We start from the raw sequence: 26393 nt of genomic DNA, 5'->3' as shown, positions 1-26393 counted from the left end.
GCCCTGTCCGAGCAGGGCAGTGGAGGGGACACACGGGTGCATTTCCCTCCGCAGGGGCTCTTTCACCAGGACTGGGTTCCACCAGCCCTTGGCCCAATGGCCTCACCTCCCCCACATCCATTCAGACAGGTCTTGCTTCCCAACACATATAAGTGTCATAGAACATCCTTTTCTGTTTCCCGTGAGACTGCACACTATAGGTTGCCAGCCCCAACGTTATAGGCTCAACCCAGAGGGCTTGGTTTCTGAAAAGTGTGCCATGAGCTGTCCTTAGGTGACTGATTCGTTTATGGGGACAATGATAATATTAAAACATTGACAGTAGAACCCCCATTTATAAAACATTTTTAAAGATTTGGGCTTATTGTGTGCCAGCCCTTGCCCACAGGACAAACCTTAACATGTTTAATAAATACCCAGTAAAACTCAATTGACTTAAAAGATAGGGGTCTATGTCTCTTCACTACCAGTCTATCCTTTAAGTTTCGAAGAAGCAGCTAATTTTTTTTTTAATTCAGAAAGGAACTATTTACTTATCAAACGCAAATGTTTGAGACTTCAAGAGGTGGAGATTGTAGAGGAAGTAAGTCCAAGAAAGAATAGGTTTGCTAATGCGTAAGTAGGAATTTATGCCAGCATGAACAACTGTCCCCACCTGCTGTTCTTTTCTAAGGTTCAGAATGGAGGATCCACCTGGGAAGGGGGAAATCAGCATGCTGTTCAACAGCAGAGGCACTACCCAGGGCATACATCACTGTAGGGTTAGCCTTGTGAGCCCAGGGGGACAAGATGCATCAAACCTAATGGAGGGAGGGAAAGTGAGGGTGACAGTAACATCTACAAGAAGCCAGGACTGCTGCTTGGTTATAAGAAGAAACAAGTAGAAAGAGTTAAATATCAAAGAGTTATTATATTTTGAAGGTGGTTTCAGGGCCATAGAAAACCTTTAAACTACGCTGGCTTTGCTAGATAGTAACAACAAATGTCCCGACATTTGGATAAGATTTAATGTGATGCAGGAGAGCCATTCTTGCTGGTTGAGGAAAACATGTGGGAAAGGGATATGGGAATACATCTACCCAGTTTGAAAATGGGCTAATATACTGGGAAGCAGTCCTGATGGCAGTCAATTTACACTAACGATCTGGCAGAAGAACAACGAAAGTGCAGTTCTGAAAAGCCTGGTCTACAAAGACTCTCTGATGAACAAAACAAGGCTCTGATTTTATGATCACAGCCAGATGTGTAGAAGGAAGAGAGAAAACCAACCCACCCAGTGAATCAAAGATTTCTTAATAGTGATGTTGTATCACATAATGGCCACAAATAAGAGAAGTTTAAGCTTTTAACGGTAGAAACAGGACTGTATCAATTCCATGTTGGAAATTTGGCAACTTTTCTCTTTTTTATTGAAGTATAGTTGATTTACAATGTTCTGTTAATTACTGCTGTACAGCAAAGTCACTCAGTTATATATATACATATATATATATGTATATATATATATATATATATATATATATACACACACATATATATATATACACACACATTCTTTTTTTAAAATAATCTTTTCCCTTATGGTTTATCATAGAATAGTGAATACAGTTCTCTGTGCTGTACAGTAGGACCTTGTTGTTTATCCATTCTATATATAATAGTTTGCATCTGCTAATCCCAAACTCCCAATCCACCCCTCTCCCAACCCTCTCCTTGGCAAACTCAAGTCTGTTCTCTACGTCCATGATTCTGTTTCTGTTTCATAGATAGGTTCATTTGTGTCATATTTTAGATTCCACATATAAGTGATATTATATGGTATTTGTTTTTCTCTTTCTGACTGACTTCACTTAGTATGATAATCTCTAGTTCCATCCACGTTGCTTCAAGTGGCATTATTTCATTCTTTTTTATGGCTGAGTATCGGCAACTTTTCTTTAATACCAATACAAAGATTTGGTGTAGCCAGGGTGCTTCAGGTTGGCATTTTAAATGTTGTTGGGGAAGGATGATGGCAGTATTAATTATATCTAGGTCTATGATCAAAAGGATGTGTTCTTAGTAGACAGACCCACGTAGGAACTTCTATTTCAAAGACTGAATGTTGTTATGCTAAAGTGCTAGCTCAGACCAACTTAAGAAGACAGTCAGGGCTCATGTGCAGAGATAACAATGAACACACAAATTGGCAAATTCTATGATGCTCACGGAGAGGCAGCTATGATGTGAGAGTGCTGAACATCAGGCCATTTAAAAAGGATGGGACGAGTGGAGGAATTTAGGGTGTTTGGACTAGTAAAGAGAAGACCGAGATAAGTTACTTAAAATGCTGTCCAAACATTCAAAAGGCTGTCATATCAGTTGGAATAAACTGTATGTATCTTCAGAGGTGGACCCAGAATCTTATCAGGAAAAAATATGGAGCTAAACCTAACAAGGTGAGCATAGGGACAGCGTGGTATATTTAAATACAAGATTTGATTATTCTAAGTTCAAGAGAGGACAGATAAGCAGTATGTGTGGAAAATCTGCTGCTCTGTTCAACAGAAAGCTCACTGTTAGTTGTGGGGTAATTTTGACACTAAGAAATGTCATAAGATCTTAGGCTGTGTTAACGTATCTGTGCTTCCCTGGGCATATTCTATCAATCATTCATTCTTCAAATTATTAGTAGGTTTTATGTAAGGAAAAGAGTTTTAGGGTCCAATATGTTTGGGAAATGATGCATGAATCAGGCTTATTCAAGATTTTCAGGGCTTTAATGTGCTGAATGTACTGTATATTTCCAAGAGAGGGCTATAACATGAAGTACTTTCTCCTATATATTGCACAATGGAATACTACTCAGCCATGAAAAAGAATGAAGTAATGCCACTTGCACCAACATGGATGGAACTAGAGATTATCATACTAAGTGAAGTAAGTCAGAAAGAGAAAGACAAATACTGTATGGTATCACTTATATGTGGAATCTAAAATATGATACAAATGAACTTACTTAACAAAACAGAAACAGACTCACAGACATAGGGAACAGACTTGTGGTTGCCAAGGGGGAGGGTGGTGGGGAGGGATGGATTGGGAGTTTGGGATTAGCAGATGCAAACTATTATATATAGGATGGATAAACAGTAAGGTCCTACTGTATAGCACAGGGAACTATGTTCAATATCCTGTGATAAATCATAGTAGAAAAGAATATAAAAAACTGAATCACTTTGCTGTACTGCAAAAATTAACACAACATTGTAAATCAACTATACTTCAATTAAAAAAATTAAAAACAATAAAATGTTATGGGGATAAAAAAAATATGAAGTACTTTCTCAACTTATTTCATCATGGATACCTTCTTTCCAAGGAGTATATTGTGGTACAACTGTTTAGCAAGACACATTTTGGCAAACACAGTAACAAAAATTATAGTATATAAGAAGAGGGGAATGATGATCTTGATTTTGGTCAGACCCCACTTGGGTTGTGTGATGAAAGTCAGACACCATGATTTCAGAGGGGAGAACTGATGGAAGAGTAATAAAGATGATGTCAAATTGCTTTGGGTTTGGAAATAAGTCTTGTCAGAAATGGCTAACAGAACAGAGGCTCTTTGGCCTGGAAAAGCGAAGACCCAGGAAGGACAAGATAAATGGTCTTAAAATATTTGAAGGTTTGTCATGTAGACCTAGGATTGTAGACAGGGAAATGAATTTCAGATAATTATTTAAATAAATCTCCAGTCTTTAAAGTTGTTCCAAAGGTTCCAAATTTCAAAATCGTTCTAAATTTCCAGCCATTAGACATTCCAAAGTGGCTGCCTTTGGAAAGACAGGATAGTGTATTTCCAAGGATGCTGGTGCATTATCTGGGATGACCAATCTGAGAAATGGTACTGAGAGGCATTAATATAGCACGAGGATTGGATCAGATGGTCTGCAGAGACCTCACAACACCGAGATTCTATGATTAATTTGTGTCTCTTCTTGCTCCAGCATTTTTCACTTAGGCAAAATAATAACAGATTTTATTTCCTTATCTAATCCTGATCTTCTTCAATTTATGGGTTAGATTTTTATCATTTGGGTGATCACTTGCATAATTATCATTATTTTTCAAATGTAAATATAAATTCACAGGGCAATACTCACATCAAAAATTTTCTTGATCACTTCTGCTTGGATCTTATCAAAAAGATCAAGATCCTTCTCTTCCACCATCTTATCCCGATAAACCCGATTTGATTCGTGCAGATAGAGCTTTACTAGGTCCTGTGTGGATTTTACACATTCCACAGAGGAGAAGAGAATGCCCTTTAAGGAGAATAAACAGCAACAAAAAATAACATGAATAGCAATTTAAAACTACAACACTTACAATTGACAGAAGCCAGTATGTGACAGGTACTGAACTAGACGTTTTACCAGAAAAAGCTCATTTAACCATCCATGATGCTACAAAGTAATTTTTACAATAGTCATTTTGTATAATGTGAAGGTTGGGATTCAGAAAGACAGAAAGCATGCCCAATGTCATAAGGTAAGTGGCCTTAGTTCAAAACCACACAGTTTTGAAACCAGGTCTGTCTGACCTGAGAGCCTGGAATTTCAACCACTACTTTCCAAATCACCACAGTGAGAGGCGAGGCTGCTTCTCTGCTGTATTTCTATTCTACAAGCACCACTTTGAAAACTAATCTGGGTGATGATTGCTTATGTAAAATCAGAACGATGACATAGGGCTGGAATGAATATAGCTAACCTTCGCAGGCCAGTAATCCATTTATTCATCTCTAGTAAGCTCTCCTTCTTATATACCTCAGGGATCGTTCCAAATATTTACTCTTCTGTTCAAATTTCTGTCACCTCTCTGTTACTATTAGCCAGTGTCCTATCCCTCTTTTTCAAGGAAGAGTGGAGACCACTGAGATTAGAGCCTCTCGACGACTTCAAATCCTATAACTTCTAGCTTGTCGACACCTTGTTTGCCCTCATTGCTTTCTTTCTTGTCTTACAAGAAAAGGGGTCCTTTAATTGTTCCTCATTATAGACAGAATAATGCTCAGATTCATCCGCATGGCATAAAGATCTGGACATAATAAGACTACCAATCTGCTTCCTCATCACACTTGCCATCACTTCCCATAAAATCTAGACTTCAGTTTCACAACTGCAAATTATTTTCTAACCCTGAATACTTTTGTGCCCCCATGCCTTCCTCTTTACTTCCTCGGCTCGCCTTTCAAGATCTAGCTCCACTGCTCTCTCTTTGCTGAAGCATTCCAGGGCATCTCCTCTCCTGTCCAACAACATCCCTCTGATGTGCCCCACATAACCCTTTATATATAAATCTCTATTAATATAGAAGAACTATAAGTTTCTAAAATTATTTTTCTTTGTACAGGTTTGCTTCTTCCAGGTCATGTTGAATGCCTCTAAATTTTGGAAATAAAGCCATATACTTCCAAATACCCCATGGGTTAAAGAAGGAATCATAGGGAAAATTAAGAAATATTATGAAATGAATGAAAAAAAAATATGACACATAAAAGCCTGCATGATGCAGTGAATGGTACAATTAGAGATAAACTTATAGCCTTAAGATAAACATTTCAGAAGAGGTGAAAGGCTGACAATTAATGCTCTAAGTAGCCATGTCAAGAAGTTAGAAAAACAAGAATAAACTTACCCCAATCCCAGAGTAAGTAGGAAGAAAGAGATTATAAAGAAAAGAGCAAATTTTAATAATATAAAAAACATATCAAATATAGATAACCAATAAAATCAAACACATAATATTGGTATACTTTTCTCTTCTTTTTCCATTTTTTTTGAAAAAACTAGCACAATTGATAACTCCCTGGTAGGGCTGATAGAAGACAGAAAGAGAAAAACAGAAAAGACACACATAGCCAGAATAAAAAGGAGAACATATATCAGATAAAACAGATACTTAAAAGATAACAACAGGATACTATAAACAATTTTGTGCCAATAAATTAGAAACTGATGACACTGACATCTTACCACAACTGATACATAAAGAAATAGAAAATGTGAATTGTCTAATATGTATTAAAGAAAATTGAATTTATAATTTAGTCTTTCACAAAGAAAACTCCAGATGGTTTCATCATTAAATTCTTCTGACATTTAAGAAAGGCACAATACAGTGTTTTAAAAAATCTTCCAGAGAGTAGAAAAAGAGGAAACGTTTCCCAATGCATTTTTTATGAAGACTTCATAACCTTAGAATACTAGAAGAAAGAGAAATTACAGGAAAATCTTATTAATATAGGTGTAAATGTTATATAGAAAAAAACAGTGAATGAAATTCAGAAATAAAATAAGTTCACCATGTAACAACCAAGTTGGGTTGATTACAGGAATGCAAGGTTGATTTAACATTCAAAAATAATCAATGTAGGGCTTCCCTGGTGGCGCAGTGGTTGAGAATCTGCCTGCCAATGCAGGGGACGCGGGTTCGAGCCCTGGTCTGGGAAGATCCCACATGCCGCGGAGCAACTAAGCCCGTGTGCCACAACTACTGAGCCTGCGCGTCTGGAGCCTGTGCTCCGCAACGGGAGAAGCCGTGACAGTGAGAGGCCCGCGCACCGCGATGAAGAGCGGCCCCCGCTTGCCGCAACTGGAGAAAGCCCTCGCACAGAAACGAAGACCCAACACAGCCAAAAATAAATAAATTAATTAATTAATTAAAAAAAAAATAATAATCAATGTAATTTATCCCATTTCCAGAAAAAATGGAGAAAAAAATGGATATAATTATTTCAACAGATATAGAAAAATCATTTAAGTTTCAACAAATACTCATGATAAAAAAAAAAACTCTTGGTAAACTATAAACAGAAAGAAATTTTCTTAAACAACTGGTGAAGAGCATCCACAAAAATCTATAGTAAGCATCACACTTAATGGCCAACTATTAAAAGCTTTCCCTTAAAATTAGGAACGCTGCAAAATGCCACTCTCACCTCTTCTCTTCCTTGTAGTGGCAGCTGTAGCCAGCACAGTAAGAAAAAGTAATTAGAAGATTTAAGGGTTGGAAAGAAAGAAATTGTTACTATGATTCATTTTTACCAATGACATGATTGTATATATAAGTACAAATGTTATATTGAACAAAGACACAAAAGGATATTTACCATATGATTCCATTTATATAAAGTCCTCAAATAGGCCAAAATAACTTATGGTGTTAGAAGTCCAGACAGTAATTAGCTCTGGAAGGAGGAGAAAAGAGTGAATGGAAGAAAGAAAAAGGAAGAGTTCCATGGATGCTGGGAATGTTGTACTTCTTGATCTGAGTTGTGGTTACATAGCTGTGATGACTTTGTGACAATTAACCAAGCTCTATGCTTATGGCCTGTGTGCTTTTCTACTTGGATGTTATACTTTAATAAAAGTTTACTTTAGAAAAAGAAAGAAATCTCATTAGGTCCCTTTGGGCCCACCCACACATACATCTCAGCCCCTGTCTCCTTCCCGGGTCTCCTAGGTACCAGCCCTGTGGCGAGGTGCAGACAGCGGGAAGAAGCCCTGCCGGGAGGGCTGACTCCGGGACTGGGTTTTACGGCGAGGGGTGCCATCAGCTGATGTGTATAAGCCCCGTTACAGCCGAACACTCAGGCTGACTGACAATTAAGGGCCGAGTCGATGAGAGCACGTCAAGAGCAAACTTTGCACCGTCTTAGACAGCTCTGTGTAGCACTGAGATGGGAACAGTTAATCATTTCTGCTACTCAGGGCACTATCAAATCCTGTCCTGATGCCCGAATTCTGGACAGAGTGCACGAAGTGCAGAGGAGGTCTGGATGATGGAGCCTTGGATCAAGCTGGATGGAGGAAAACAGTGTGTTCTCCAAGCAGCGCTTGTCTCCCCGGGGACAGCACCCTCCCTTAAGCTTTTACGCTCTTCTGTCAGGCCTTCTTCAGACAAGCAGGCCGGAGGGGGCGGGAGGGGGACGCTGTAGCCAAGCTGTGGCCTTGAAACTCGGCTCTGGAGGAGGAGGGTGAGGGGGGGCGGCGCTGGAGGGAGGCAGGGGCTCCAGTAGGGATGCACTTTCCCCCATCTGGGGCAGGGGGCTGACAGCTGGCGGGCTGCAGGGAGGCCAGGCTGGGACACAGAGCCCGGGGGGTGCCACTCAGGCTGCCTGAGTCCGGAAAAGAAACAGACTTAGCCTCCCATGCCAATATCTCCCCTCCCTGGTTCCTCCTTGACTTTGCACGGTTGCCACTAAGACAGGCTGGACCAGAGCCCTGCTTCCTGAGGAAGTGCTTGCCGCCCCAAATTCCCGGCACAGTAGAGCTGACCCCCCTAGTTTTGGGACATGAGGCTTCTGTTTACCAGTTATGCTGAACATACTCAAGCTACTTGATTTGTCTGTAGCACGGTTTTGTCATTTCTAAATTGGAAATGATCAGTATGTTACCCGATATGGTTGCTGTGAGGATTAAATTGTTAGCTAATAGATGCAGAGGGTGTAGGACTGGCTCAATAAATGCCAGCTTTATGACAGACTGAAGGCGGACTTTTTACAAGGATCCCCTCTGTTCTCAAATTCCCTCCCCCATCTCACTGCTCGCGACCTCTCCACGTCACTGTCTGCTTCCACCTGCTTGTTATTCCACTAACACAGTGGGTAGTTTTCTACCTCCATGGCCATTCATGCCGTCATCTACCAGCTGGCAACTTCTCCGAGCCTCTGTTAAATTGGGATAATAACGTGTATCCCAAAGAGTTGTCATGAGTATGAATCTCAGGTCACACAGGTGACAAGGTGCTGTCCAGGCAGGAGCTGGGCTGGCGCTTCGTGTGAGGGAGACCGAACGCCTCTTTCCCCTTTAGTTCTGCCACTACGGGCAGCGTGAATTTGATCAAATGGCTCAACTGCTTTTTGCTCATCTGGAAGATGCACACGGGGACGCCCCCAGCTCATCCTGTCGCAGTGAGATTTCAGAGGCGGCTTGTGTGATTTAAAAAAAAAAAAAAAAAAAAAAGTCTTTCTCAATTAATACTCAGTAAATGGGAGATAAGGGTGGGAATGCACAAACTTTGCCACCATCCAGGTCCGAGGGCCACGGAGCTGTGGGTTTTACAGGCTTGGAGCTGAGTCTTTCTTGCTGCCTTAACTGTCTTATGCTGTTCTCCTCGTAGAAAGAACGGGTGAGAAGGACAGAATGGCGCGGTGGAAAGGGGTTCTGGCCAGGAACCTGAAAGACCTAGGTTCTATTCTGGTTCCTTCCCTGGCTGGCTGTGTAAGCTCTGCGGGTGTGTTTCCTCATTTGTAGCTGAGTTAACGTTTGGGAGGCACGTGGCCCAGGAGCGCTGTCCTGAGCCAGCTCACAGGAGCTCTCAGAGACTCACCCTGGCTGTGGGGCTGTGGTCCACCCTCCAGGTAAGCTCTTTGGGAGCACCACTCTTGGATCTTTGAACTAATATTTAGTGGGTTTCTGCTTCTTTTGACCGTGGAACCTGCAGGCTCTATGGCCTCAGAGTCTGGACCTTTGCTAGTCTGAGGTTCCCCAGAGTCCTACCTGCACAGGTAGTGTAATTAACCCCAAACACATGTGCTCCCCACGGAGGGTCATGCCTCACTCCCTGATCATGCTGCTGTTTCCCTACAGATGTGGCCTCTGCTTGGGATAAAAGGCACTCTCCCTCAATAGTGGCTCAGAACTCTCCTGGAGAGGGGTCTCTCTGCAAAGCAGTTTCTGCAGATTCTCATCCAGGATGGGAGGGTTGTGGAGCCATCACAAGAGGGTGCGGTACCCGGCCAAGGGGAAGAGGGGGCCGCGTTTGCTGCATTGCCCTCTGGAGGTTCTGATAGTGAAGGGGCAAGCAACCGGAAGCACCAGGCAGACACAGGCCACCGCTATTCAGACGAGCAGCTGGAAGGATCTGAAATGGCTCTGACCTGGAAAATAACCTGGAATTTTTAGGACTGACGCATCCCAGTGGCTGGCGGATGGCGTCTTCGGAATAGTATGACATGGCTTCTTTAGGAAGCAGAGCTATCTTGCGTGGTTTAGGGGATGTTATTTTTCATCCCAAGAATGATGGGTGTACCACCAGGGCCTGCAAAGTAGTTTTTTCGCTTTCTTCTGTGTCACTTTCTTTTCTAGGCATGTTGGAACCATTAGATGACATTACCTCCAAAATGCTGAGCCTTCTCCAGCCCGAAGGAACCAACTCAGAAATAAATACACTCTGCTTACCAAGAAGTAAGTTAATGGGCAAAGAGAATTCTATTATGTTGAATAGACCCTCATGGACCCCACAGCACTCTGTTTATTTGTACATTCGTCACTCCGTATGAACTGTGCCTTTGCCTGAGAGTTTGGCAAAGAATGGAGGGGATGGGATCATGGCTAAGCCTCCTAGTGTGTCTTGGAGCCGATGGACTCACCTGGAAAATGTTGGCCAAGTCCCTGAGGTTGAAGATGTAATGGAATCTGATTGCCGTGGGGAGGAACGTGGTGGCGATCTTCTGGTGGAAGGTAAGGGCCAGACGGGTCAGCTGGGGGACGCATTTCTGCAGTGGTGCCGGGAAGTTCCCAAGCTTCAGGTGCTGAGTCAGGATGGTGCAGTAGATGGAGGACAGGGCATCTGCTCCCGGGAAGGAGACGGCAAACACGCTGAAGTGACGCTGGACAGGGGAGCAGAGGCACGTGGAGGAGGCCACAAGTTACACATCGTGGTCACAGGATAGAAGTCACCTCTTCAGGATTTGGATAAGACGGTGAAGAATTCTTAGAAGGGCTTTGAATTCTACATTCTGGCCACATTTCTCACATTAAACCCAAACTTAGGTTGAACCTAAAATGATTAATGGGTTTTGGACCTCTGGTCAAAGACGTCAGCATGGTGTAGCAGGAAGGGAATGGAACTTGGACTCTGGGAATCTGAGTCCAAATCTGAATGTGATCCTGAGAATGCACATGACCTTGGGAGGGTCATTCACCTATCTGAAGTTCTCGCAACCTGAAGACCAAGTTGAATTAGATGAACCCTGATTCCTTCTGGCTCAAAAAGCTTCAGAACTCTGGGTCTAGGGGTTTTTCTGTCTCCCTGGAAATGCGAGTCAGCATCCTGTATGATTTACCACTTGAAGAGGCTGGACAGGGGAGGGGCCAATTATCACACACAGTCCAGTGACATCAGCCTGGAAGGTGGTGTTTAGGACCCCAGGGTCACAGTTCCTCCTGTACCTGAAGCCGTGGGTTGATGGTGAAGCTGCCCGCGGTGGGGTTCATACAGGAAATGTACTGGACATTCATGACTTCCTTTAGGGACAGTTTGTTTCGATCATACCTGGAATAGTCAGAAACCATGGACGAGAGTTGAGTGAGGGCAGAGGCAGGTAAGTGTGCTGTCAAGGTGAGCTGGGATGTGCCCGATCACTCATGTGTTTGGGGGTAAAAAAACAGTCTAGATACATTGGTAGAAACTGAGAAGAGACAAGAGCTTAGGACAAATTCCTAAGGGATACAACATCCATGGAAGTAGCGCAGGAAGAAGAGACCACAAAGATGGTCAAAGAGGTAGGAGGAAATCAAGGGTGTGTAGTATCCAGAAAGCAAAGGAAGCCAGTATTTCCAACAGGACAGAGCAGTCAACCACATCAAGTGCTGCAGAGAAGATAAGAAAGATGGTGACCCAACGGGGTCTGTTGGATTTCACAATAAAGATACAGTTAGTTGAGCAGGAACAGTTCAGTAAAGTGGAGGAAATAGAAACCTAATCATAGTGGACAGAGGAGTGACCATCAGCTGAGGTCGGGTGGGAAGTCTGAGGAGAGGAGAAGGCATGAAGTAGACATTTCAGAGGGTGGAAATGTAAACATATGAAGGCAATATAGTAGAATTTCCAGGAAGTTTCTGCTTCCCATTGAAGGTTTGTGACCATGAATCTAAAGTAAAACTATTCAATAAGCAGCCTGATTTTTTCCAGGAGACTTCAGCTGCTCGAATACTGGTGTGGAGATTGTGGATGGTGGTCCATGGCATGCGTCCAACAAAGACCTTAGGAATGAATGAAAGGCAACTCGGGTGACTGTCGTCATAACTGTAATTCCTCTCTCTGAATTCCCTCTTGGCCCTCCCTGCTCTTTCTCAGCAGTAGATTCAGTGTGAGGTAGGAAGGTGAGCCAGAGTTATCTCAAATCACTGACTTGCTTTTTTCTTTCTGACAAGTTTAGACCTTTTGCCATTAAAAACTATTCTGTTGCAGGAGATAACATCAGAGCCTGTGAGATGCTCTGAAAAGACAAAGGCTATTAAGACCCGCAAACACACGTGCACTATACAGAATGTTAGCTGTTCTTAGCGAAGGCCCTGCACACTGCGATAGGACCACAGGGGGAGGGCGGGGGAGGGGGACTGGTTAATTCTGCTTTGGGAGCTTGGAGAAGGCAGTTTTAGAGATGAACATTGAGGAAAAAAGTAGACATTTTTCCTTAAATGAGAGCTCGGTACCTTCTCTGACCAACCTCTTCCGGTGGGTCTCAGTTCCCTGTTGGAAGGAAGAGCACTCAGGAAACAGAATCCCATGAGGGACTCGGTTTGCTGTGGCGATTCTCATCTGGCGCTAGAGCTGAGCTGAGCTGAGGTCTGCAGCTCCAACAACAGGACAGTGATCGGCCTTGGCCCTGCTCCCCACCCGGCCGAGTCCCTTTATGTGCGCTCTTACCAGTGGCCATAATCCAGGTGCTGCCTGATGATGGCGTGGGGCTGTGCAGTCCCGTAGGCGTCCACCTCAGGCATGTTCATGTCATCTATGAAATAGATAAGCTTCTTGTTGCCCGCGGGGCCGTAATTTCTGCCCGCTTTCTTCTCCAGAGGCTTCTCCAGGACAGCTGAGGAGAGAGCCAATGAGTGAGGGAAGGAGGTTCAAAGCTCAGATGCCAGTTCTAAGACAGTCCAATGTCAAGGACAAGCCATGGTGTAGCGTGCAAACAACAAGAGCTGCTCCCAGCAGCCGGCAGTTCTACAGGGCCAGAGGGAAGGCGGCCGATGACCAGGCAGGAGTGGTGACAGCAGTGCCCAGGCTTCGAACATCTGACTGCGCACTGTGTTAGGGTTTGTTCTTTTTTTTTTTTGGCCGCGCTGTGCAGTCTGCGGGATCTTAGTTCCCCGACCAAGGATGGAACCCGTGCCCCCTATGTTGGAAGCATGGAGTCTTAACCACTGGACTGCCAAGGAAGTCCCTCTGTTAGGTTTTTACAGACATTTATGGTCTCACTGAATCCTTACAACACTGCTACAAGATTAGTACCATCACCCCTTTTATAGGTGACAGAACCGAGACTCAGAAGAATGAATTAACTCTTCTAAGGTAGAGCCAGGATACAGATCCAAACCAGTTAAACTTCAAAGCCCATGTCCCTTCTACCACACTTGCGGTCCACTTTCTTTGTTTGTAGACTGGAAACAGAAGTCCCAAGGCCTAGTACTCTACCCCCAAGGAAGTCTGCAGACAACCAGATCCTGGGTAGACCTGCCCTCTCCACCTAAGACAGCAGGGGAGCAGCCCGTCCCGGGGCTGGGAGGAGGCTCCTTCCACCCCTGGGCTACAAGAGAGGAAACACCCGATATTCTGTCAACAGTATTCTCAGAGAGTTCACCTGCTGGGGTTCCCTGAGGGAGAGCAGAAACAAGAGCCCCAGAGAATTTCCCGGAAGCTTCCAGTATCATGAACAGCGCCCCTCTGCCTTCAGGTATCAGATCATCTTCAGTGCCTTTCTGGAAACCAAGTACAGACTCTCTTCTGGAGCTGCTTCTTCAATTACCCAGCCAGAGGGAAGCAATCAAAGAGTACGGTTTTCCAGCCTGACAGGACTTGTTTAGAGCAAATTTAAGTAACAGGCTGGAGATACATGTATTTTTTTCAATAAAGCAATTAAATATTTATGTATTGCAAGAACCAATACTATTACCGCTGGAGGCTCTAAGAACCATCTGATTCTTTTTCTTGAAAAACAAGTTTGTAAACAAGGAGGAGGTGTCAACAGACATATGAAGGTGACAGATAGAAAGACAAGTTGCTTCAAGAAGCTTGAATATTCCAATTTTCTGGTCCTGAGTTAAATTAAGTGTTCCAAATATGAATTAAATTTAAATTTAATTAGCATGCAATTAACATACACTATCAACCAATTAATCACCCAACACCTTCTTCCCCCCCTTAAGATATAACAACTATATATGAGATCTGTCAAAATGAAATATAATTAATGGGCTGTCAAGGACATGCCTTTGAGAACAGTCCTTCTAATAGGAAATTCTCTCCTTAGGAAGACTTGTTTCTCCTCCTCCCAAAGCAATGATATTCACATCAACTCCTGGAATTAAGCAGACCCTGTAATTTGGGTTGATTAAGCTTTTTATGCTTCTCAAGGATTGTTGAGGAGAAAAGCACAGCAGCTAACAAGAAGTGGGCTTGGAATGCACGGGATTATCTCAAACGGATGATGTCAAGTACTCCAGAGAAAGAGAGGTCTCCCTAGGAAAGGCACACCATGCTGGATCCCTTCCTGGCCGAGCTCTGCCCCAAGTCCCATCTAGGATGGAATGGTAGTGAGTCCTTTTGCTTCCAGGTAGAACTGGAGGAGCAAAAGTGGGTTTACATTTCAGCAAAAATGTTGAAGGCACTAAACGAATGAGACATATCAAGAAATGTGACCCTCCCACCAACTTTCCGGGTTCTGCATTGTTGCACACAAGGCCGTACCCAGCCCTGGAGCTCACCTGTGCAGTCTTACTGCATTTCTCCGTCGGGAACGGCTGGGCGGTCAGCCTGTGGCCACATGGAGGAGCAGCAGCTGCCCCGTGTTTTTATTCACACCATCCCTCCTGCACCGTTTCACCACCATTGTGCACTGAAGAGCTGCTTCATTTTCAAAGTGGGTTCCTGTTTGTTACCTCATTTCACTGTCTCCACTGCCACCATCCTTGTCTGAGGCTCTCACCTGGTGACTGTGACATCCTCCCAAATGGTCTTGGCTGCTTTTGCCCTAGATCCTTACGCTATATTCTCAAGACAGCAGACAGGGGTATTCTTGTAAGATGTAAATCAGACCGTGCCAGTCCCCTGGTTAAAACCCTCGGGTGGTGTCCCATCTCACTTGGAGCAAAAGCCAGTCTGGTTACTTGGGAAACCACGCATCTCGGTTTTTCTCTGCCACTGCTCCTCTCTTTACTCCCTCGGCTCCAGCCACCCTGCTTCTGACTCACTAGTCACTCACAGCCTCGGGGCCTTTGCTCTGGCTGCTTCCTCTGGCTGCAATCCTCTTCTCCCAAATGCCAGAAGTTTGCTCCCTCACTGCCATTATACGTTTACGTACTCAAATGCCATCTTGTCAGCAAGCCCTTTCCTGGCACTCAAGCCCAAATTAAAACCCCACCTCCTATTCCCTGCCCCTGCTTCATTTTTCCCGTAACATTTATTACCACTTAATATCCTCTATATCTTTCTTGTTCATCTTGTTTATTAATCTCCCTTCCTCCACATCATAAACTCCACAAGGCCAGGAATCTTTCTCTGTTTTTCTCACTGTCATAACCCCAGCACCTAGAATACTATTTAGCACAAAGGAGGGTATTCAAAAAATTATTAAAGAATGAATGAATGAATGAATGACTTTCATTATGATAACAAACTCCATGAATAGGCAAAGAAAGACTTATCCTCCCCTCTTTGTAACTAAGGAAACAGAGGCTAAGGCAGGCTAAATGCTGTGCGGGAATTAGAACCCAGGGCTGTTGATACTCATTTCAGTGCTTCTCTCGTATCACTGGGGAAGAGAGGGCTTGTGAACCCTGATGTCCCAACCCTTGTCCAGGGCTTCCTTGACCACTGCAGTCCCACGATTCCTCCAGTCTCTGAGCGCCAGAGCCGTGCATTCATTCACTCACAGAGCATCACCAGGGACCTGGCTTTGTAAGGAGGACTTGATGTAAGGAGGACCTTTGTAAGGAGGACCATATCACTGACCCCTCAGAGCAGCCCTAGCATGCACTGTCATCACCTTTAAAAACTTCTTTCAACAAATGAGAAAACTGAGCTTTAGGGAAATAAAAGGACTTTATCCAAGGTCATACAGCTACTGAGGGCAAAGCCAGGATTCTAACCCAGGTCTGCCTGACTATGGCATCTTATGGAACCACCACAGCAAAGTACTGCTTAAACTTTACTACGACCTGGCTTCCGCCCTTCAGAAATCCCAGGTTTAGTTAACTCATTGCCTGACCATGTTTTTGACAGAGATCATTAATAATTAACTGTGTCTGACTTTGCACTGACATGATTTGTGTATCTGTGTTTGAACTATTTTCCTTTCATATTATCCAATTTTTCACATTAAGATGTTTCAGTTATATTGTAAGGGCTTTTCATTTATTCTTTCAAAAAATAACATACTTTGCATGATTATAAAATAATACATATTCATTATATAAAAATTGAAAAGCATAGAAAATCATAAAGATGAAAATGAAAATTGCCCATAATTCTATCACCTAGCAGTAAGCATTACTTTCAATATTTTGGTGTATTTCATTCTAGTCTATTTGCTCTGTTAGATTTTTTCCTTTACAAAATTGGAATTATACTGTATTTTCTGCCTGTATATGTTGTTTTCATTTCTCATATTGTAAACCTCTTTATATGATAATACTTAACCTCCCAAAACATGATTTTTAATTGCTGCATTGTGTTCTATAATTTGGAGGTGCCAAAGTTTATGGAATGGTTTCCCTATAGTATGAAACATGTTGTTTTCAATTTCCTTATACTTTGAAACCCCCTCCCCCCATTCCAAGTAGAGTGTCTTGCCCACTAGATGGTCTTTGATGGTTTAATTTTGTGTCATCTCCTTTTTGGAAGATATTCAGGCAAGTGGTGAGAGCTGTCTATCTGTGATAACGTAATGCTCCTTTGAGGTCGAGAGTTTGATCAGATCTTTTTTAAGGTCCTGTCCAACCTTAAACGTTTAATGAATAGGTGACGGAGATTTGTTTTACACAAGGACTCAGACACCTGAGCTCCTATCTAATTAGCGTAATTACGCACTCAAATATTTGTTGAACTAATACTTCAAATCGCAGTTGGATGGCAGGAGAATTCAGGACTGTGAGGAGCCTCATTTTGGCTCACTCGCTTCACACTGCAAATATAAGCCCAGTGATGCTGTGACCCAGTTCTTCACCCCTCCTTTTCCCTTTCTAAACTGTCTTATGGGTCATTGCAAATTCTTTTAGTTTTAAAAATTTCTTATATTTTCAAAATGAATGAGAAAAGGCTTAAGTTATTTCAACAGACATAAAATAGACCAATTAAAATAAAGGCTAAGAAGGGATTCCAAAACAATATAGAAGAAACTTATTTGTACCAGTAATCAGGGATGACATAGTTACTGTAACCAAATAAAAATGGTCACATTGTCCTTTATGAACTGCCTCCTTGAAAGCTCAGAACTAGATCTGTGTTTAATTACAGTAACCATGTCACCCCAGATCGCTGGTATAAACCCATCTCTACTTTTGTATGAAAAAACTTTTCAGGCACTCAATTCTAAAAGGCATATATCGTGGAAACTTACAAAAGGTGTATCATGCTGCAAAATGGGCATGGAGATATTAAAAAACCCTGAAAATTATCTTTTATTGTCCTAACTTTCAATCAACACCAAAGGGTGGATCATTAAATGGTAACTCAGCAAAGGGAAAGAAAGCAGTGCAACTGCATCTGTGGCATTTAGAGCAGCTGGAGGAACAGAGATCTGCCTCTCTCAGCCAAGGTGTCAGTGTTATTAATCTGTGATTTGTGCAGCTGCTGGTGAATGATCAAGTGAAGTCTGAGAGTTTCAATGACCACGTGAAGGCCCTATTTTATTTACTGTCAAAGGCAGAGACGTCCATGTGCTCCAGATATCAGATGAACGGAAGCAAAGTTGGCATTCTATTATGGAAATTTAGATGCATGACTTACTGTCTTATCAAAGTGGATGGACACTGTAGCTCAATGAAATAAGACAGCCTGGCTATTAACTCACTGTGTGACTTTGAGGGAAGTCCCTTAACACCTCCAAAGCCTTATTTTCTCATCTTGTAAAAATAAAGATCATCAGATCCGTGATGGACACCATTTCCTACTTCCTTCTCCTTAGTCACTTTCCAGCTGGGGCGGCCATGTGACACAGTTCTGAACAGTAACACACACACATACGTCAGTGGGGTTCCTGGAGAGTTATCATTTCCTGACATGGGCACCAACTCTTCCCTTTATCTATTTTTTTCCATTTGGAATGCAGATGTGATGGCCGGAGCAGCAGCCACTCTGCTACCCTGAGGGACCATCTAAGAGACTAATAGTTACTATAGCCTCAATATCATTGAACCATTGATTTAGCATTAGCAACTGCCTACCTCAAGACTTCTTGTTGCATGAAAAAGAATCTCTGTTTATGTCACTATCATCAGATTTTCTGCTGCTTGCAGTCAAAAGCATTACTGATAATACAGTGGTTTGGCAGAGTATAAACTTCAAATAAAGCAAGTGCTATCCGCACTGGTGAGCAATGTGAATGCCTTGAAACACAACCTGCATTTGCATTTAAAGGAATTTTGAAACTGAGTTTAGAAAAGTACTCAGTGGAGACCCCAGAGCTGGATGCAATAAGAGAGGAGAGATGCAGGGAATATCAAGCAGCTGCCTTCTCTATAAAAGAACATCTGATTTTGAGAAAAATGGCATTCAATGGACTAGCAGGACGAGTGAGCTGCAGAACACCCCCCTGGAGACCTCAGTGAACTGACATGCTGCGGTGAAGCTACTGTCCATGTGAAAGCTGGAACATTTTTTCCAAAAACATTATTTTTGTTTTAGCATAGTTTATGTTAAAAGCCTTTTGCAAGCAAAAGGGGTTTGCTTGTGTTCCTTTTGTTTGGCAGTTGGGGCTTAGAGATTATTGTATAATATTTATAGATTTTTAAATTTGAGAAGGATTTTAATATTGTTAGAATAACAGCTTCCATTTACTGAGCACTTATTGTATGCTAGGAATCATTTTGAGTGTTTTACATATTTTATCTTGCTATTCAGGAATGAAAAGAATGAACTATTGTACCCTCAACAACATGGATAAATCTCAAAATCATGCTGAGTGAAAGGACCCAGACAAAAAAGAGGGCCTATTGTATGATGATTCCATTGTATAAAATTCTAGAAAATGCAAACTAACCTATTGTGACAGAAACAGACCAGTGGTTGCCTTAGGCACAGGACAGGGTGGGGGGGTTGGGAGGGAGGGAGGGATTACCAAGGGAGGTGAGGGACTCACGGAGGTGATGGATGTATTCATTATTTCGATTGTAGTGATGGTTTCATGATGGGTAAATATTTCAAAATGTATCAGATTGTATACTTTAATGTGTGCCATGTATTGTACGTCAATTATAACTCAAAAAATGTTTTTTAAAAGGGAAAATGTTAAAAAATTATGCTGTCTTTTAGTAGGAAAACGGATAAATGAGCTGTGATTTACTCACACAAGGGAATTCTATGCAGCAGTGAAAAACCAGTGAAAAAGTTCTGCATGCATTAAAACAGACAATGATGAAAAAAGCAAGTTACCAAAGAAGTTACAGTATGATACATATTTAAAATTTAAATACACACAACAACATGGTGTATTTTATGGGTACATATATGTATCAAAAGCGTAAATTTGGAGTAATGCACATCAACTCTAGTGGTCCTAGTCCGGTTAATGAGGGGCAAGACAGAGGAAGGGATGGGGGTGGTATGTTGGCTGTACTTAAAATGCTAAGATCCATAGCAAAATGACAAAATGTTAACATCTGTGAAATCTTGGTTGTGGGTACATGGGCATCTGTTACACTATTTTCTGTACTTTTCTGCATGCTTGAAATATTTCATAATTTTTAAAAAGTTTAAGTCATTCTCCATCCCACTCTTAGCATCCAGTTCCCCTTGCCAGGGGCAACTGTTGTTTCTTGTGTGTCCTCCTGGAGATATTCTTAGTACATACAAGCATAGATGTATGAGTGTGTGTGTGTGTGTGTATATATATATATATATATATATATATGCAAATTTTTATATATCTCTTTTTAAACAAGATATACTTTGGAGAATACTATATACACTGTTCTGTATCTTGCTTTTCTCACTCAATAAAGAGTTTGGAAATGGTTCCAACTCAATTCATACAGACTTTCCTCATTCTTTGTAACGATGCTTAGCATTCCATCATATGGATAATTAGGCTATTTCCCATCTTTTACATGACAGACACATTATAAACACACATTTTGCACATCTGTCTGGGTGTACTATCTGGCCTTTAAAGCAGACTACACCACATCACATTGAATCTTCTCTTAATTCCAAGGGTCTTAAGTACAAACAGCAATGAAAATGTTGGGCTTCAAAAGAGTGATGGGCTCCTGATGTGGGTGGGACAGTTTGCCACTTTTCTGATGCCAGAGCAGCTACCCTTTGGGTTCCTGCACCTCCTTTTTTATGTTTTCTATTTCCTGTTGGATACCAGGCTCTTTGCTCCCACTTTTCTAATTGTTGGTAGCACCCTTTTCCCTGCCGTTTTGTTGCTTCTAAAATGTTTTCAGCCAAGAAGCCAAATAAGAACGCTTGTTTGGACCGTGACTAAGGTAATGGGTGGGAGGCTCCAAGTAAGGGAATCCAGTGTTTTTCAGAGTCAAGCGTATGATACTCATCTTTTTCCTTGGCTATGAATTTTCACTCTCTGCTTAAAGCATTTTTTTACATTATAAAATCATTATAACAGGACTCTAGAAAACAATTTCTCTAGACTACTCAAACAGTACTACTAATAATAAGAGTAATATTATCAAATATTTATTTCAGTTTCCAAAGTGTTTCTTATCAGGGAGGTAGTATAGCCTAATGGTTAAGAGCACAGGATCTGAAGTCGGACTGTCTGAGTTCAAACCCTGGTCCACCACACTTGCTGTGTAGCCTTGAGTAGCTTATTTAACTTCTCTGTGCCTTGGTATTCTCATCTATAACATGGGGGTTATACAAATACTTTCCAAGGTTGTACAAGATTAAATGATTTAAAAACGTGTAAAAGGCTAATCTCGGGTTAGTTCCTGACACATCCCTGGTGCATGTTTGATAATATCAGTTATTATTACCATTATCAGTGTAGTTATAGTAGTAGTAAGAGTGGGCAGACCTGATAATCTGATCAGTCACTGGACTCAAGGCTTGCAAGTAAGTGTAAAGGTATATATGTTCAGTAGCAAAACAGTGTTAGGATGTGAACCAGCCAGGCATGTGAAGTCTGCTTATGACCACTGCCGGGTGTGAACGTGACGGTGCCAGGCCATGGTGGAAGGTTATGACATTGTGTGGCTTGATGGTGGCTGAGGTGTCATGGAGTCAAGATGAAGTTAGTGGTTTGCTGGAGTTGCCTCTTGAGAGCTGACGGTTAAAACAGGGAACTTAGTAAGCTGGTGGCTCAACACAGCCATTATTTAAAAACATAAATTAGATAAACTTACAAGTAAGTAAATTATATTAAAAACAAAGGTAACGAATATTCAAATCTCATCATGTGCAAATTATTTGACTACATTTTACCATTATCTGTGCTCTTGAGGTTACGTCCACCTACTGAATCTGCAGAGCGGAAATAGGATGCATGGTGCTCTGCTGTGCTTCTCTTCCCAACTCCATGTTCACGGACATGGTGGGGGTCGCCTGAAATTGGTCATGGTGGGAGTATTTACACGTCAGAAACTGGTAAACACACAGACCAGGGCTTGATTGTGTAGACTTAAGAAAACAATTAAATTTAAAAGTGTATCGTGTCTATAACTGCTCACATTGTGAAGAGCAGAAAAAAATCGGAGTGTTCTCTCTCAAATAGAAGATGCTCACATCATGGACAAACTAGTGACGTTCTGATACAAGTCTCCATCACTTCAGTTTGTCTTGTTATCCAGGCGGGAATGACAGTCACTTGCTAGATTGGGACCGAAGGTGTGAAACTTTTACCAGCCCAGCAGGGGATGAAGCCCAGAGGCTGATTTGACAAAGAGGTGAAGTCTCCCTGTCACTGAGTGGGGGATGGGGGACGACCTTAACTGCCATCCGCAAGCTTCAGGCGCTAACCTGCTGTGAGGTAGAGACAGTGCAGCCCCCACTAGCATGAGGAGCTGGCTGGATCCCAACCCTGGAAGAGCTGGCAAAGTGGTGCAGAAAGAAGGTGGGGAGTGAGCTGTTGTCTCACGTGGGAACTGGGGAAAGCACAGTGCTGGCAGCACCACGAGGTTGACTCTCTGTGGTTCACACTGGGCAGGGGCCACAGAAGGACCAGAGCAGGTTCACTCTCATGTATAAGCTTGGCTTATAACTTTCCAATCTGCAAACAGCCCATAGGCCGAGCTCCTCGTTTTTAGTGGACTGTGCATTCTAGGGGTGGGGATGCACATGGTCTCACGTGGGAAAGCCCGGGCGGAGGGACAGAGAGTGGGACAAGGCTGTTACACTGTGAGGGGTGAGAGCAGGGCTCCTCCCCAGCCCTGTCACTCCCCTCCTTTTGTTGGGAGGTTGGCTTGGGCACTTCTTCAAAGGAGGCTGTTTCTAGGGTTAATGTGATGAGTGTTTCTATACAAAAGGAGAACTGACAGTAGGTGAAGGTCAAAGAGAAAATGGGTGGCGAGGGGGAAACATCTTATGCAGTGAGCCCTGGACCCTGAAGCCACACCCTGAGGACCCATGTCCCCTCAAGAGCCCAACGTGTAAACTCCCTGTGAAATGCACGCTCCATGTGGTCAGCAGACTGGATGTGCCACACCAGCCTTGCCACTTGATGGTGACCTTGGGCAACCACATACTTTTTCCTGAGCCTCGGTTTCCCCATCTGTGAGGTATGAGGGGTGAATAAAATGATCTCCAGAGGCACATCTGCTGCCAGAAGTCTACAAGCCCATGGAAATCTTCCAATGGGTTTTCTGTTTTCTTTGTCATCAAGGTGCTGACCTGTACTGTGTTGAAATCCCGCCCTGGGGGAATTTAGCAGGCCAGGGAGGCACTTAGGGAGAAAGGATGGGAAAGGGGACCTTGCTAAGGGTGCTGGAAAGTGGGACACAGAGGGGAGGGGAGAGGAGAGAAGGGGAGTGGGAGGGGAATGAACAGTGCTGCCCCTGGGAGTCACGCCTGGGAGGTGCCTGACTTCTGCTCCAGCTCCAGCTCCGCTAGGAGGAGTGGACACTCAGACACCACCCCCCCCACGCCCCCCGGGCCCCTTATGTAAGCAGCTCCTTGCAGGAAACCGCTCTCAGCAGGAAGCCCCTTTCCTGTCACTTGAGCAAATCGATATTTCAAATAACTTTTAAACCAGGCGCCCCCGTGCTCTACTCACCGCTGACCCAAGAACCGCTTTCAAATCTTGTAATCATACAATGCCTTGCCTAACCCGTCAGCTCTTCCCTTAGATCAAAGAAGTAGAAATGGAGAATAAGTAATTAACAGATGACCAGATCTCTCCCCTGGCTTCCCCTTCAGTCATCTCGCAAATAAACTGTGTGACCAAACTGTGTGAACAGATAACGTCTAGAGGAAGATCACAAGGCGTCGACAAGCCTGCACACAGTGGGGGACGGCGAGGACTCTTACCCCCATCTCTGTGATTAACTGAGATTACTCCTCTCTGTCTCTTTACAAAGTTTCATGGCTGAGCAGAATCTTGGGAGATGGTTTTTGGAGGACGCTGAGGCCACCATCTCCTCAGATTGCCAGCATTCTGATTAAAGGCACCTTTTTCTTCTATTGATACCATTTGCAAGTATGTAATTGATTTCGTAAGCAGTGAGCAACGGGACCGATTCACATGATTTACTGATGTATTCGGTAACACTGACCCTGCAGCCTCGCCGACGTGGTGTAGTAGTTGAACGGCACGTTTTTCACCAGGTATTCCTCGGCGTCCAGGCTGGCCAGCCTCGCTCCCACCAGCACCGACTTGCCGGTGCCCGCGGTCCCTACCAGCATGACCGGCCGCTGCCGAGCCAGGAGCCGCTCCAGGAAGTAGCACACTCGGATGGTCTCGTTCGTGTGCACCAAGCAGGCCTGGAGCAGGAACAGGATGAGTGTGTCGGGGGCTCGTGGGAGAAACAGATGCTGGCAGTGTTCCGGAGCATTTCAGGGGAGGGAATCCCTCTGGGGTCGGGGAGCTCACTACCCCAGGGAGGAGGGCCCCCCTAATACCCAGTGAGACCCTCCTACTAACTCATGCTCTGGGTAGAGAGCAGGCCCTTCCCCCTCTGCCAGGGCTGTCTGCCTCCCTGTGGCCTCTCTTTTAGAATCTTCTGCCCTGGCCGTCCTCCTTCTCCTCCAAGGATGCCTGTGGGGGTCTGGTAATTAAGTTACCTAGGCTTTGGGAGATCTTGTGACTTCACTGCACCTATAATTTCCTCTGAAAAGACAAGTAGCTGGGGACGACTAATTCCTAGTGAGGTTAAACCTTTCGGATATCCATAAGGGGCTGCCGCTAGAGCCACTGCAGACCCTGGGGACACTGCACGTCCTTGGTCACTCAGCCACACTCACCTGCAAAGGCATCTCAGGGTCAAATTCAAACTGGGGGATGAGCTTGGACCAAGGCTCGAATTTCTTGGTCGCTGGGTCTATGTAATAGTCAAAGATGGTTCCTTGGGAGGGAAACTTGACTGTTTTGAACTCGGTCAGCCACCATTTGCTGAACTCTGCCCGGTCGTCCACGAGCTGCCAAAACAAAGCAGGTCAGGAGTCAAGGCTCTGCAGAGCACAAGAAGCCTGGAGAGGCTGCCCTGCATAGGGCAGAAGGTCAGGGCCGGGAGTAAAGAGGGCTCCTGCTTATCCCCCGAGGATCAACCCCGACAAGGCCCAGCTAAGCAGGGGCTGCCCTTGAGCATGTACGTGTGCCCCTGCTTGACCAGGTGGCTGGGTTGCCCTGGCATTACGCATCTCAGAGCACTGGCAGGTGGAGGGTGAGGGAGGGAGGTGTGAGAAAACACAGGAGAGGAGGAGCCTATGGCCCCAAGATGGGCAAGTGCAGCCAAGATCTCCTGAAGAGACAGATCCACCCCGGTCCCCCTAGCCTCCCAAGGTTCTGAGCAACGTCCAGGACAGCAGTCAGGGATGGAAGGGATAAAGTGGTGGCTGTTGACACGTGGGGGCACAGGATCGTGCGGTGAGAAGAGCCTCAGCTGGGTAGTTGCGCACATCACCACTGACAAGTCACGTCTTTCCACGCCTCAGTTTTCTCATCTGATTCTAGGAAAGGGTATTTCTAAATTTCTTTCAAGAGCTAAAATTCTAAAAATCTAGGAGCAGCAGAGACAAAGCTGTACAGATCTTTCTGACGGAAGGACTAGGTAGCACTATATATGCATACATGTTAGATCATGAGCCCCTAAGGATAGGGCTGTGCACCCGTGTACTCAAGCTAGTGAGTCCAAATGAAACACAACACACACAGAAACATCCCAAACATACCCGCTGCTACTGGCAACTCTCTGGGGGAGCAAACCCACTCTTTGAGCACACAGACCTAGGAAAAATCCTAAAAAGGGAAGAGGTCCAGATTGGGCATTTTAGGAAATGTTCCTGGGGAGGAGGACAGACCAGGAAGCTGGGCGCATGGCAATGAAATCTGGACTTGGAAGAAACAGTACTCATTTCGCTGTCTATTAGGTAAATAGGATTGAATTCTTTTGCCTTAAAAAGAGAATGGAAATAGGCCTTAATGACAGATTTGTTTGCTGTTCTTATTCTGATCTGAATTCAGATTAAGGGGCCACTGTATCTTTTCAATATTTGTTCTCTGCAATCAGAAGCCTTAGGAAAAAAATCTCCATTTTTGACTCATGGATAAAATTCTTTTTTTTCCCTCTGTGTAATTTTTTATTAAAAATACTGCTGTACACATAGAAACTGAAAGCAGGATTAAAGGTGAATAACCCAGATTGGGATCATGACATTAGAATTTAACATACTGGTGCTTTTTGGGGAAGTTGTTGACATCCAAATCACAGAACCAAGGTCAAAGCAAAATACAAAGGTACCCTAAAATATATTTACAATGAAGTAAATATACTAACAGAATTTAAAATAGGTACAAAAAATTAAAATGACCAACATTACATGACTTCAAGGGTTGTCCTTTCTGTGCTTTTATCTGTCATAACAGGAAGGTGTGGGAAGTTTATATCCTTAATTTGAGTACTCTCAGATATTAAAATCTTCCTATGAATTAAAAAGACTAACTTTTAGATAATCTCTTAAATGGAATTACACTATGGAAAAGAGCGCTTCCCTCCCCAAAACACCTA

The 26393-nt window shown here is 43.5% G+C and overlaps 1 protein-coding gene across 1 annotated transcript in view; it reads right to left on the bottom strand.

Annotated features, from left to right (window-relative positions):
• DNAH9 (dynein axonemal heavy chain 9) overlaps positions 1-26393 on the bottom strand; it is a 301984-nt gene that overhangs the window by 120133 nt on the left and 155458 nt on the right. The window contains exons 37-42 of the mRNA XM_059908564.1: positions 24631-24804; positions 23943-24150; positions 12703-12868; positions 11223-11325; positions 10421-10660; positions 4146-4307 (exon numbers count right to left, since the gene is read on the bottom strand). Of these exons, the coding sequence (XP_059764547.1) occupies positions 4146-4307; positions 10421-10660; positions 11223-11325; positions 12703-12868; positions 23943-24150; positions 24631-24804 (1053 nt within the window). The remainder of the gene's footprint in view (positions 1-4145; positions 4308-10420; positions 10661-11222; positions 11326-12702; positions 12869-23942; positions 24151-24630; positions 24805-26393) is intronic.

Source organism: Balaenoptera ricei, chromosome 20, assembly GCF_028023285.1.
Source record: "Balaenoptera ricei isolate mBalRic1 chromosome 20, mBalRic1.hap2, whole genome shotgun sequence".
Classification (NCBI taxonomy): Eukaryota; Metazoa; Chordata; class Mammalia; order Artiodactyla; family Balaenopteridae; genus Balaenoptera; species Balaenoptera ricei.
The sequence above is the reverse complement of the archived record's forward strand: the minus strand, read 5'-3'. Positions and strand labels throughout refer to the sequence as shown.